This window comes from Schistocerca piceifrons, chromosome 9 (genome assembly GCF_021461385.2).
Source record: "Schistocerca piceifrons isolate TAMUIC-IGC-003096 chromosome 9, iqSchPice1.1, whole genome shotgun sequence".
Taxonomy (NCBI): Eukaryota; Metazoa; Arthropoda; class Insecta; order Orthoptera; family Acrididae; genus Schistocerca; species Schistocerca piceifrons.
Window position 1 is genome coordinate 142,121,812 of NC_060146.1, and position 14,886 is coordinate 142,136,697.

A 14,886-nucleotide genomic window follows, 5' to 3' on the forward strand; every position below is an offset into this window, starting at 1 on the left:
GGTGGGCCCGTGTTCGATTCCCAGCTGGGTTGGAGATTTTCTCCGCTCAGGGACTGGATGTTTGTGTCGTCTTCATCATCATCATCGACGCGCAAGTCGCCGAAGTGGCGTCACCTCAAAAGACTTGTGCCAGGCGATCAGGTCCATCCAATGGGAGGCCCTCGCCACACGACATTTCATTTCATTTCACCGCATTATCTGGCTTGAATTAGTATCTTCGGAATAGGAACATCATCTTTAAGACTTAACAAACCTCACCATAGGGGCGGTTAGCAAAAGACATTACTGAGACTCCGAGGTGGGAGGTTGCCTTTTCGTGGCAAGTACTCTCACCCAGTGAGTTATCCGAGCCCTCGCGGCTTCATTTCTGTCGGTCGCGTCTGTCCATCCCTTTCAGACTTGACTGAGTTGTGCTATCGACCTTGTGTGACGCTTCACGGAAGTGGAGAACTCTTGCAGCCTCCAGTGCACACCCGCCCCTGAGCCCTCAGCGGCGCCGCTTGCCGCAGGGCTCGGGCCGGCTGGAGCGCGTGCTGCACCTGGACCTGAAGGGCGCGCCGCCGCTAGCGCCGTTCCTGCGGGCGACGCTGGCGCTGGCTGGCGACGCCGGCGCCTCGGCGCTGCTCGTCGAGTACGAGGACGCCTTCCCCTACTGGGGGGAGCTCGCCAACCTGTCCGCGCACGACGCCTACTCCGTCCAGCAGGTGAGCCTCACACCTACCCCCAGTACACTGTCTGACAGCTGACTGTGTACTCAACACTGCCCACGTATGTGATTATTCCAGACCTCAGTTAGCCAATCTCCTTCTCCCACCTAGCTGTCTCTCAATCTCCTCCTCTCACTCATTATCCAGCTCCTGCTGCCCATTCTCTCTGTACAACTGCTCCTTCCCTGCCCCCTCTAACAAACTGCATCCTCCCCCTTTCCTCCTTCCCTCGAAATCTCATCCTCACCTTCGGTCAACTCCTCACCTCTTCTAAGTACACTACTGGCCATTAAAATTGCTACACCAAGAAGAAATGCAGGTGATAAACGGGTATTCATTGGACAAATACGAGGCCTGTTCAGAAAGTAAGCTCCGATTGATTGCCAAATTGAAACCACAGTGAACATCAGAAATGTTTTACTTGTAACAATTAGCTACACCTTTCAGCTACTTCTCTACGTAGTCGCCGTTCTGACTTAGACTTTTGTCATAGCGTTGTACCAACTTTTCAATAGCCTCATCATAGAAGGCAGCCGCCAGTGCTTTCCGCCAATTCTCCACGCTGGCCTACACCTCGTTGTCTGTGTCAAAATGTTGTCTTCAAAGACAGCGGTTCATGTGACCAGAGATGAAACTCAGGGGGAGACAAATGCGGACTGTATTGTGGATAATCTAACATTTCCATTTGAAAACGATGCAGGAGCATCTTCATTGCCCCTGCAGAATGCGGCTGAGAATTGTCGTGAAGACGAAACAGCACGACAGTTATGTAATGTTAGCTGCATAGCTTCAGGCGAAATTTCTCACTAGGCCCTCGTACTTGGCGGCAGACACTATTTTCTAGACATCTTTACGCACTCACTGCGAGCTCAGAAATGAGAAGAGCGACGTGATGCTAACTGGGGTTATACTAGAGACACTACCCAACACATCTGTGCATAGCTTTATCGGATTTTCATAGTCGTTTCCATTTCGCGACCGATCGGAGCTTACTTTCTGAACGCCCCTCGTATATTATACTACAACTGACATGTGATTACATTTTCAAGCAATTTGGGTGCATAGATCCTGAGAAATCAGTACCCAGAACAACCACCTCTGGCCGTAATAACGGCCTTGATACATCTAGGCATTGAGTCAGAGCTTCGATGGCGTGTACAGGTACAGTTGCCCATGCAGCTTCAACACGAGAATTTGCTGGCCAGAGCAGTAGTCGAACATTTTCTGTATCCAGAAAGGCCCGTACAGGACCTGCAACATGTGGTCGTGCATTATCCTGCTGAAATGTAGCGTTTCGCAGACATCGAATGAAGGGTAGAGACACGAGTCGTAACACATCTGAAATGTAACGTCCACTGTTCATAGTGCCGTCAATGCGTACAAGACGTGACCGAGACGTGTAACCAATGGCACCCCATACCATCACACCGGGTGATACGACGCCAGTATGGCGATGACGAATACACGCTTCCACTGTGCGTTCATCGCGATGTCGCCAAACACGGATGCGACCCTTATGATGCTGTAAACAGAACCTGGATTCATCCGAAAAAATGACGTTTTGCCATTCGTGCACACAGGTTCCTCGTGGAGTACACCATCGTAGGCGCTCCTGTCTGTGATGCAGCGTCAAGGGTAACCGCAGCCATGGTCTCCGAGCTGATAGTCGATGCTACTGCAAACGTCGTCGAACTGTCCGTGAAGATGGTTGTTGTCTTCCAAATGTCCCCAGCTGTTGACTCAGGGATCGAGACGTGGCTGCACGATCCGTTAACGCTATCCGGATAAGATGCCTGTCATCTCGACTGCTAGTGATACGAGGCCGTTGGGATCCAGCACGCTGTTCCGTATTACCCTCCTGAACCCACCGATTCCATATTCTGCTAACAGTCTTGGATCTCGACCAACGCGAGCAGCAATGTCCCGAACCGCAATCGCGATAAGCTACAATCCGACCTTTATCAAAGTCGGAAACGTGATGGTACGTATTTCTCCTTCTTACACGAGGCATCACAACAACGTTTCACCAGGCAAGGCCGGTCAACTGCTGTTTGTATACGAGAAATCGGTTGGAAACTTTCCTAACGTCAGCACGTTGTAGGTGTCGCCATCGGCACCAACCTTGTGTGAGTGCTCTGACAAGCTTATCATTTGCGTGTGACAGCATCTTCTTCCTGTCGGTTAAATTTCGCGTCTGTAGCACGTCATATTCATGGCGTAGCAATTTTAATGGCCAGTAATGTATCTCCGCTTGCTCGTCATCAATTGGGTAGTGAACAACACCGACCATTCTTATAATGTTATACGCATCTGATGTAACAGCGACGGTGTGGTGTACTAGGAAATGCTTTCCCGAGGTGAAACCATCACTGATGACATTTATTGTTAACAACTGAGACGTCTTGCACACGTAATTCAAGAACAACGATCAGGAAGAGTGCGTGAAGTGACGCCACTCCATGATAACGCCCGCCCTCATTCTGCTAGACTGACCAAAAACAGTGTACGGGAATTTGATTGGGAAGACGTCGCGCACGCAAGCTATTCACCTGGTCTTTCACCTTCAGGTTTTCTCCTTTTACGTTCTCTATCGAACAACGTCAAGGCACTTTCTACGCTGATGAATATGCGCCTTCTACGAACTTAATGTACCAACCTAAGGAACTATTTATTCACAACAACGTAGTCAGCAGCGTTGTGTAGAACCCGTTGCCAGCGATGTGGAAGGGACAGTATACCGTTAGCAGAGCCTGTTCTGTTTATGGTGCGAATGGAGCGGTCCACTGCCTGTCGAATCTCTGGAACAGCTCTGAAGCGAATGCCACGGCGTGGTTCCTTTATCTTCGGAATCAAATCAAAGTCATAACGACATAAGTCCGGGAAGTATGGTGGATGGTACAGTACTTCCCAGTCCCGTCGACCGAACAGAGGAGTCACAGCTTGCGCTGTATGTGCCCGTGGATTGTCGTGCAAAATGATGGGTGGGTTGCGCAGAAAGTGTCGCCGCTTCTTTCGCAAAGCTGATCGCAGGTGATGCTCCAAAAACGAACAGTAATACTGTGCATGGACGGTCTGCCGTGGAGGAACGTAATGCGTTGGGATAACACCATCGTACACGAGACTCGCCATAACTTTAGACCGCTCTATACGCACCATCAACAGAACAGGCTCTGCTAACGGAATACTGCGCCTTCCACATCGCTGCCAACGGGTTCTACACAACGCTGGTGAATATTTTGAAGGACAGTAACAGCTGCAAACATGTAACTCCTATGTATCGGTTCTGAATAAATAATTGCCACTATTCAAGTTACAACCCTCGTAGTTGAGTTAAGCACACCTCTAGTGATAGACCCCTGCACCGTACGGGAATCCTTCCAGATCCATAGAAGGTCCTCTCCATCTTCTTCGTGTCCATGGTGATCCTGCAGGTCTGTTCGACTGTCATCCGCTGCTTTGCTCGCTCGATTCGCTTTTAGTCCGCCTTCGCCGAAGTTGTAACAGTCTGTCTGCCTCCGTAGCCCAGCGGTGGCGTTACGGCCTCAACTAAAAAGTCTTGGAATACGGCGGCCGAACACCGAAGAGGATATCCCGCCCAATAAATACCAGACGATCATTTCTTCTTTTGTAACAGACTGGTACAGTCTCAAGTTCGAGCACGTTCATGTATTCCAGAATACATGTTAGGCCTTTGTTGAAACTACATTTCAAATGTTTTGTTTCCACTATGAATGATTTTCGCGCATAATTTTTCACAGATCGTCTTGTAGCTCGATAGCGGAGTTTCTGGCAAACCTTGGATGAACATCAGAATAAAGAAGACATCCCACAGGACACCTCATGTACAAAAAAAAAAGAATTTTTCGAAATTTTCAAACATACTAAAATACGTTATAGTTAGGGACAGATAAAGTCGTTTTATTTTATGGCCAAAGTAAGCGTTATATTTTTTCCAAACTCTGTGTTTTTTATCTATTTTGGTATTATTTTTTGCCTGATTCGGTGTTTTTTCCCTAACTTACTGTTAGCTGATTCGGTATTGTTTTTTGGCAAATTTGGTGATATTTCATGCCAGATGCGATGATTTTTTCCAAAATCGGTGTTATTTTTGGCCCAATTCCGTGATGCTTTTTAACACGTTCGGCGATATTTCTTTGCAAATTCGGTATTTTTTGCCAAATTATGTGGTTTTATTGTTAAATCCATTGCTTTTTTGAAAATTCTCTGTTATATTTTGTTAAAATTGGTGATTTTTTCCAAGTTCGATGTTATTTTCGTTGTCACGTTAAAGTTTGTTATATCGTAAATGAATCGTTATTTTAACATAATACGTGAACCCAATGCTTGAGAACATTCCTATCATTCAATAACTATCAGTTACGAAGCTCCCTCAGCTTTATGACATTTTTATGTGGCAAATTTACAACTTTCCCGAAATCTCGTAGAAAATGCCGCTTTAGCGTTATTTCATTAGAAACTTCGCGTTATTTTTCGTGTTATTGCTTTCGTGAAATTTTCCTGTCCCTAATAATTGTTTAACACAATTAGCAGTGCAACTACACCTGAATGGAGAAATCACGCATGCTATTCGGGCGAAATAAGGAAGGAAGACTTGGATTCTACATCATGCCGACGATGACGTGATAAGAGACTGAGAACCAAGCTCGGATTGGGGAAGGATGGGAAGATAGTCGGGCGTGCCCTTTTTTTTAGAGAAACCATCTCAGCATGTGTTTTAAATGGTTTACGGAAACCACGGAAAATCTAAATCTAGATGATCAAGTAAGAATTCGAACCACTGGAATGGATGGTTCGATTATAACACAACTGAGCCGTGAACGGCTCATGTTCGTTCCATTTATTGTTCGCCGTCTTCGATTACGGTACAGCCGCCTCGTTTTCTTATTCCATGTACTGGCGTCACTAGCTTTTTGCCTTACTTGCCCGTGAGTGGCAGCAGCAATGCGTATCGATAGTGCACTGTCGTACCTTCTCTGTAGCGACCGATAGTATTTCCGGGTCATCGTGTGTTGGGAAGTCACTTGGAGACGGACCATTAGTGCAGAAGGAGCTTCGGGCACTGTGCGCCAGTGGGGTGCGGACAGCCAGTACTTGCCGACCGCCGGTGACACACACGTACCGTCCGACTGACGAAGACTGGAGCGGCAACGACCGTTGGTTGGTCGTTCTGTCATTTCATCGCTGACGTGTATTTGATCTTCTGACCGTTTCCGGGTGTTGGGGAGTCAGTCGGTTGGGGCAGAGCAGTGAGGAAGTCTCCGTGACGCATAGTCAGTCCGGAGCCACTGGCGGCGTGCACAACCAGTTGGAGTTAAGAGGCGCTGCTTGCAAGGGTTACGAAGTTCATCACCCACTGATCCTGGACAATAAGGTTCAGTGCTCACTTAACCTGCTATCAAGCCTCAACTGCTATCTCTTCTTTTGATTCTGATGGTTGCTTCCTGGGAGGTTCCCGTGAGCAACAATGTGTGTGCATTGAAGATGCTAGAATTGCAACCGCCTTCCTGTTTGGTGTTTAACATAATTTAATTCATTCTTTCATTAATGAAGTGTACCAGCAGCATCTTCTGCCTTGTGGCGGTTGACGTTCCGGTTACCTGCCCTGGTCGTTGACGTAGTTTTCGGCAGTGTATTTTCCTCGTCGTGTTGATGCTTTCCAGTACGGCGCGTAGTTCGACAGCTGAGGTGTTGGTGGCAGTTTTGGGCGTTTATTATGTCTTCGCTGGATTGAGCACCAGTACCCAGAACGTTGTGCTATTGACATCTTCTCGTTTTGCTGGTCTGGTGGAGCAGAACTGATCTTGTTGGTTGGTTTGTCGGCTGCCATTTCGGTTGGGTTGCCTTCCTATTAAGAGGTTGTCGGTCTGGCTGCCTGTCTCACCTAAACGTGCGTTAGTGTTACCTTCCCAGGGTGACCCTTGGAACCTTCTGAGCGCCGCTCCCTTTTTTTTACGTAGTGGTTTCCTTTTTAAGTACTCTGTGTGGCCTTCAGCCGAGTTTTAGCTTATTAAAATTGCAAGGCTTTTCTTCTTAGGCGTTAAGCCTGTAAGGTGTCAGGCAAATCCAACACCTTCCATGAAAACCCTGACATGATAGCAAATCCGACAGTATGTCACACAGTTCCGAATAAATCCTGACATTAAAGTAACCAAAGTAATACGATCAACGAATGAGCAAATGGAATACGACAGACTAACACAAGAACGCCTAAATGCATGTCATACCTTCCCACCGTGAAACAGACGCAGTTCCGAGGGAAGAAACGAGAACAGAAGCCGAGAGCAGAACCGTGTTAAGCTAGAAGGCCCTACGGTAAGGGACGGACACCCACATCGCCGGCCAACCGCCAAAACCACCCCCCAGCCCATGTTAAAAGATAGAGCCCTCCAGAAGAACAGTAAAGATCTTACGATAACACTAAACGGGCCACACCAGCTGCAAGTTTTAGCGTGAGACTTTTTCACGTCTCTCTTACGTTGCAAACTTTAAAAACATTGCCCCACCACGAAAAGTATAACGTTTCTCATTGGATAGATAGAATTTTGCAGGCGGAGCTTAAGGTTAACATTGAGACCCTGATTGGTCAGTTGAAAAAACAGCCAGATAGCTTTTTTTAAACCAACTTCGGTAAATTGTAGTAAGGAGAAGTTAGGAGAGAGTTGCTTCCGAGACGGCGAGGTGTGTGGAGCTGCGTCGCCCCCTGACGCTGCCTAAACACCGTCAAGGTAATGAACGCACACGGTGTCACATAACGCTTCACTCAGAACTGCAGAAGTCTCATCTGTTACATCCCCTTTTTACGTAATACTAGTGTCGATCGTCAATTAAAGCTCATGGTGTTCACATTTGCTACTTGAAGTAAAAATCTGAAACGCGATGATTTTTCTGTTATATAATTATTGAGAAGCCACATCAGCCACTGTAATTTCCGACAAGTTAGATAAGTAATTAAAGATAATTGGGAGTCACTGTAGACCATTTTGATAGTTTTCTCTTTTATGAAACTTAACTTAAATCTAGATTATAGAGGTGATATGGCATAGGTCGTCCTTCGATCCATTGTAGAACTTGGAAACCCATTCAGTGAATATTCGTTCACGTTTTTGTTGAACGCAGTTGGTTTTTATCATCCTGTATTAAAATATTTCCTTTTATCAATAGTGCAATTTATAAACATTGTTTTGTGAGTAGAATAAAATTTCCAATAGTAAACTTAACTGCTTTTTCGACGTTATTTTACCAGCTAACTAAAAATAAGAATGTCTTGAACCCCTTCCACTAAATTTACTTAATATTAAGAATCTTTTACAGGGAGTGCAGTGGAGCTGACGCTGAAATCATTAAGTATTTGATTATATCATCGCTAGTCTCACTGAACTCTTCTGAACTCTACATGTCATGTGTGGTCTGGCGTCTCTTTACCAGCAACAGGTCCCAGGTTCAAACTAGTCAATTCCCTAAAAAACACGCTCAGAGCGTCGTTGCGCGAAAGTGGTAGGGAGACACGACTTAGAACAAACAGACACCACGCAGAATGTTAGAAGCCGTAAAAAAGAAAAATTGTTTCTTGTTTGGTATGTGGCCTTCAGCAGAGTTTCAACCTTTCAAAATTAAAATTGAAAATTCCTTCTGTCTAGGCCTTAAGCTGTAAAAAATATTTTCTAGTTTGTATTTGGCCTTTAGCCGAGATTTGCAGCTTAAATAGAAAATTGGAAATTTCTTTGCTTGTGCTTTAAACAGCGAGATTGTTTGTGTTTCGTATGTGACCTTCAGCCGAGCTTTATGTGAAGCATTTTAGCATAAAGCCTTTAGCCTATTTTAGTTGAAATTTAGAAGCTTTTCCCTTTAGGTCTTAAGCTGTAAAATTGTTTTCTGCGTGGTGTGTGGCCTTCAGCAGAGTCTTAATCTCTCTTAAATTAAAGATTCAAAATCCTTGTCCTTAAGTCGTAAGATTGTTATTCTTTAGTATGAGGCCTTCAGCCGAGTTTTACACGATTATTTGAAGATAGGGCCTTCAGCCTTTTCAAATGGCTCTTCTTCCTAGGCCTTAAGCCGTTAAATTGTTTTGTTGATATGCGGCCTTCAGCCGAGTTTTCAGCCTATCTAGATTAAACTTTGAAAATCTTTGTCTCGGCCTTAAGCCGTAACACTGTTCTCGATTAATGTGTGGCCTTCAGCCGATCTAAATTAAATAAAAAGAGTTTTTGATTCTTGCTTGTGTGATTGGGTGTTTTAACAAATAAAGTTTATACGTTGAGTGCAGCTGAAAGTAACTTATTTTGGCCCCGTTTCCACAAATATAACCTCATCCACTCTGTCTTGCTAGCCCAGGGATTTCAACAACATCCGGTAAAAAAGCATGTATCCTACGACGAACCCACACTAAAAATTTAAGCGAATTACCTAGACCTACAGGGTATTTCACGTGAACAATGAAAAATTATGTGCAATCGGCAGTTTTTAGTGTCGTGACACAAAATTAGCTTTCTTTACGAAGTGTCATGAAATTTGGCATTTTTCTCATTTTCGCGTAAAAGTGTAAATCTGAAGACAAACGTTTACGAACAGTTCCTGAAAGTTGACATTGGATGTTTACTTTCTACCCAAAGATGAAGTTGGTGTGTAATCTGCAAATGACGTGACGTGAAACAAAAATTCTAATGAATTCTATTCTGGTAACACTTCAGTGCAGATGTCACATTTTGATATTCTTTTGCATGGTAAAGCGAAACAAAACTGATTTTTTTAGAGATATTTAATATGGTCATCAGTTCCATTGCAAATTTTTATAGTAAGCGAGTATGAGAACCGCCAAATACGGCATTTTAGCTTTGAAAACATGTAAATCAACATGGCATCTACTCGGCTTACACAGGATGGGTGACGGCAAGCCAGTACCGCTGTCTACACATAGGCCTACTCACAATCGAACCTTACATTTCAACGCAACTCTCTGGTTATGCAAATTTCATTCACGAAGTAGTCAAAATAGTTTTGAATAATACTGAAATAAACTTTTTCATTTTTCTTATTAACTTCGAGAAACACGTTTGCTTGTCGTCAAGGCCCCGTTCTGTCATTATCTGTTGTAAGGAAATCTTGCAGGCGCCATATTAATTTACGAGTTTCTGAAGCGTAAGTGGCGTATTTGGTGTGACATTGTTGTGGCCTTCAGTGTAACGAGGTGAATGCACACGCTAGAGCAAATGAAACGCTACGAGATGAATGCGACATAAATATATTTGTGGACAGTTCGGTATATACAGTACTAGCGAACCAGGCAGTGCTTCGCAGTTGCTAAATATTTTGGTAGTTGGAGACACGTACTATTATTCTTCTTCTCCCTCTCTGTCCATATCTCCCTCCCCCCTCTTTTTGTCGGACTCCTCCACCTCATCCCTCCTTTCTCTGTCCTTCTCCTCTTTTATCTCCTACATCCCCTCTCTCTATTCATCCCCTCCTCCCCAACTCTCTCCACCGACTAATTTCCGTCTGCCCATCTCCTCCTTACCTCTCTCTCTCTCTCTCTCTCTCCATAACCTGCCTTTCCCTCTCTATGCCCATTTACTCTTACCCTCCATTCTATCCATTTCCACTTCCCCTCCCTCTCTGAACTTAGCCTTGGTTATTGTTAATACCAATAAAACCTTGATTCTGAATTGAAGACGCTTAAAATGAGTGGGTAAATTCAGTTGGGACCATGGAACACGGGTTATATGTGACCTCTACCGCTGGTGGATCAGTCATGATAGTGGCAGTATTTTGCATAGTTTTAAGCTGTCGACGTCAAGGATTACAAAGCTTCGTACGAGTCTAAGCGTTATCCGATAAGCCATACATACAACTTCCCCGTTTTCTCTTAAAACCGATTGCGAGGAAGAAAACAATTAAAATTATACCAGAGAGGCTCACGGAGCACAAAATAGGGGAATATCTTCCTCTTAGAAAGACCCTGTCCGAAAAGTGGGGAACCAGCTGCTTCAGTCTTCATCCCAGCTTACTCACTAAAATTTTGGCATGCGAACATATTCGCACTATTTTAACACAAAACTTTCTAAATCCATTTACCTAGTCTCTCTTTGCAGTTAAGCTTTCACACGGAAAATCTCTCTCTCACTGCCACTGTCTATATACGTTTCTCTCCCATTATCTCCTTTTTCTCCCACTGGTTTAAACTACAGCCGACTGGCACTGTCTCCTTTCTCACTTACACTCTCTCCTTTCGTTTTTCTTTCGTACGGCTTTCACCGTCCCCCCCCCCCCCCCCGGGGAGGGGGGATCGAACTTGTTTTTCCTGTATGACAACGTCTTTAAAATTTCGGTGCAAAATGCGCCCTGAGCTATATTTACATGTTAAACATCGCCAGTCTGCGAGGATACAGACATCCCCCCTTCCCCCCCCCCCCCCCCCCCCGCAAGCGTACATATGATCTTCACTCTTTTGTATTTTTCATTTCTGCTGCCTCCTCTTTCTTTTTCTCCCACTATTTCTACACTATGTGATCAAAGGTATCCGGACACCCCAAAAACACACGTTTTTCATATTAGGTGCATTGTGCTGCCACCTACCGCCAGGTGCTCCATATCAGCGACCTGAGTAATCATTAGACATCGTGAGAGAGCAGAATGGGACGCTCCGCGGAACTTGAGGATGCCGAATGTGGTCAGGTGATTGGGTGTCACTTGTGTCATACGTCTGTACGCGAGATTTCCGCACTGCTAAACATTCCTAGGTCCACTGTTTCCGATGTGATAGTTATGTGGAAACGTGAAGGGACACGTACAGCACAAAAGTGTCCAGGCCTACCTCGTCTGTTGACAGACAGAGACCGCCGACAGTTGAAGAGGGTCGTAATGTGTAATAGGCAGACATCTATCCGGACCATCACACAGGAATTTCAAGCTGCATCAGGATCCACTGTAGGTACTATGACAGTTAGGCGTGAGGTGAGAAAACTCGGATTTCATGGTCGGGCGGCAGTTCATAAGCCACACATCACGCCAGTAAATGGCAAACGTTGCCTCGCTTGGTGTAAGGAGCGTAAAAATTGGACGATTCAACAGTGGAAAAACGTTGAGTGGAGTGACGAATCACGGTACACAATGTGGTGATCCGATGGCACGGTAAGGGTATGGTGAATGCCCGGTGAACCTCATCTGCCAGCGTGTCTAGTGCCAACAGTACAATTCGCAGGCGGTGGTGTTATGGTGTGGTCGTGTTTTTCAAGGAGGGGGCTTGCACCCCTTGTTGTTTTGCGTGGTGCTGTCACAGGACAAATGGTTCAAATGGCTCTGAGCACAATGGGACTCAACCGCTGTGGTCATAAGTCCCCTACAATTTAGAACTACTTAAACCTAACTAACCTAAGGACATCACACAGATCCATGCCCGAGGGAGGATTCGAACCTGCGACCGTAGCGGTCGTGCGGTTCCAGACTGCAGCGCCTTTAACCGCCCGGCCACTCCGGCCGGCTGTCACAGGACAGGCCTACATTGATGTTTGAGCACCTTCTCCCTTCCCACTGTTGAAGAGCAATTCGGAAATGGCGATTGCATCTTTCAACACGATTGAGCACCTGTTCATAATGCACGACATGTGGCGGTGTGGTTACACGACAGTAACATCACTGTAATAGAGTGGACTGCACAGAGTCCTGACCTGAATTCTATAGAACATATTTGTGATGTTTCGGAACGCCGACTTCGTGCCAGCCCTCACCGACCGACATCGATACCTCTCCTCAGTTCAGTACTCTGTGAAGAATGGGTTGCCATTCCCCAAGAAACCTTTCACCACCTGACTAAATGAATGCTGCGAGAGTGGAAGCTGTCATCAAGGCTAAGGGTTGGCCAACAGCATACTGAATTCCAGCATTACCGATGGAGGACGCCAGAAACGTATAAGTCATTTTCAGCCAGGTGTCCGGATACTCTTGATCACTCAGTGTAGAATGCGCTCAATAAGTCGTTGAGAAGTCCCCTGCAGAAACACTGAACAAAACTTCCTCTATAGCGAACCATACTTGCCGCCCACTGTGGCCAACCGGTTCTAAGTGCTTCAGTCTGGATCCACGCAGCTACTACAGTCATATGTTCGAATCCTGCCTCGAGCATGGATGTGTGTGATGTCCTTAGGTTAGTGAGGTTTAAGTAACTCTAAGTCTAGGGGACTGATGACCTCAAATGTTAAGTCCCACAGTGCTCAGAGCCATTTGAACCAACCATATTTGTGGAATTGTTGCCGATGCAGGAGTTTCTGCACTGGCCTCTCGATTATACTCCATAAATGTTTGATAGAATTGATGTCGTATGACCTTGGTGGCCAAATCATCCGCTCGAATTGTCCATAAAGTTTTTAAACAACTGTGGCCCGCTGACATGGCGCATTGTTGGCCATAAAAATTCCATCGTTGTTTGGGAACATAAAGTCCATGAATGGTTGCAATTGGTGTCCAAGAAGCCGAAGATAACCATTTCCTGTAAATGACCAGTTGAGTTGGACCAGAGACCCAGACCATTCCATGTAAACACAGCCCACACCATTATGGAGCCACCACCACCTTGCCCAGTCCATTCTTCACAAGGTGCTACTCAAAAATTCGCTCGCAGGCGTTTAACTATAACTCTGTCCGTTCACACCGTACAATAAGTGTGTCGGCCAACACAGTGAACAACAGTTAATCGCAAAGACTCAATACAGAGTCGCACTTCGATTCGCTCTTGACAGAGGTGCTCTCCCAGTGAAGTACTGAGGAGAGACTTGTTCCTCGCTCCAAGAGCGACAATGGAACGGCGCCTCTTCCAATCACTCCTTCAGTTCAAGGCGTCAGAAATATCGTCTGCCTATCAGCATTGCTCTTCTAAAATGGGAGAATAACATTTCGTTTAAGGTGACCAATCCGGAAATCTGTAGTATCGGTGTTTGGCGTTTGCTGTCTCCCTGTGAAAATCTCTGAAACTGCATGCTATGTGTAAAGAATGTGTAGGTTGGACACTCCCACACAATGTAGCGTAATTTGCTTTTAAGCTGAACACAGGGACATTCCCCCTTTCACTCGGGCACATGCTGTCTGCTCCACGGGCAACCGAGGTTGACTCATCCTCTGAAGGGACCAGCCTCCCGGTGTGTGGTCTGCCACTCTCGAACTAAAAGTTCCTGTGACCGTCGTGTCTGGAATGTATGTGTGTTCGCCAGCCTCGAGTATTTCAACCCCAGTGCGCACTTATTATTTGCGTATCGTTTACATGAATTCATACAACATTATCTTATCGAGTTTGGGTTCGAATGAAGCATCTTGATGTGTGGAATATGATTGTGAGGGCGGAATATGTAAGCAATGAAGGTCAGGAGACCACGACATCTTAGATTGTGTATAGGCTCCTCCAAAAATTAACCTTCAAAATCTCTCACTCAGTTTCTCGTCTGCAGTAATAAATTTTTCAGTTTCAAATATGGTATCAGCTTATGACGTTGGGCACGTTTGTATGTTGAAAGTAATAAACTGAAATTTGTACCAAGATATTCCGAGTATTTGTGGTAGCTGGAGTACCATTGTGATGTAATGGACAACATATATGTCTAGAAAGCGGGAGCCCTGGGATAGAAAACCAGTGGTTGTGCAAATTTTAATTGTTTCAGCCTACATCGTTATTGTAAATAACTAATGTCTTCACATTGCCTAATTAAACTAAGGACCCAACACTGAACCCTGAGGAAACCCCTTACTCAGAAACACCCATTATGCCTCATCCAGTACTGCGTACACACTTTTGGATGTCTTCCCCGTGTCGGCAGGTGAGGGACCTGGTGGAGATGTCTGAGCGTCTGGGCATGCACGTGGTGCCTCTGGTGCAAACGTTTGGCCACCTGGAGATGGCGCTCAAACAACGCCAATGGGCGCATCTGCGAGAGGAGAGGGCCCACCCAGACGCCATCTGCCCCTCGCACCCACAGACCATGCCCTTCATCAGCGAGATGATACGCCAGGTGAGCACCTACACTTCAACCCCGCACTTTTTCCGTAGTGTATACTGTAGGCACTACAGCACGGCCAGCCAAGATTTCGGCTTGCGGGCAGTGCCCGGGCAAGAGTGCCAAAGCGCTCAGCTTCGCTTCACGTTTCTCCCACCACCATGCCACTCTGCCTGAGTGTGAGG

General features: G+C 45.8%; 1 protein-coding gene across 1 annotated transcript in view; it reads left to right on the forward strand.

Annotated features, from left to right (window-relative positions):
• LOC124716768 (hexosaminidase D-like) overlaps window positions 1–14,886 on the forward strand; it is a 554,827-nt gene that overhangs the window by 328,347 nt on the left and 211,594 nt on the right. The window contains exons 4-5 of the mRNA XM_047243314.1: window positions 510–704; window positions 14,525–14,716. Of these exons, the coding sequence (XP_047099270.1) occupies window positions 510–704; window positions 14,525–14,716 (387 nt within the window). The remainder of the gene's footprint in view (window positions 1–509; window positions 705–14,524; window positions 14,717–14,886) is intronic.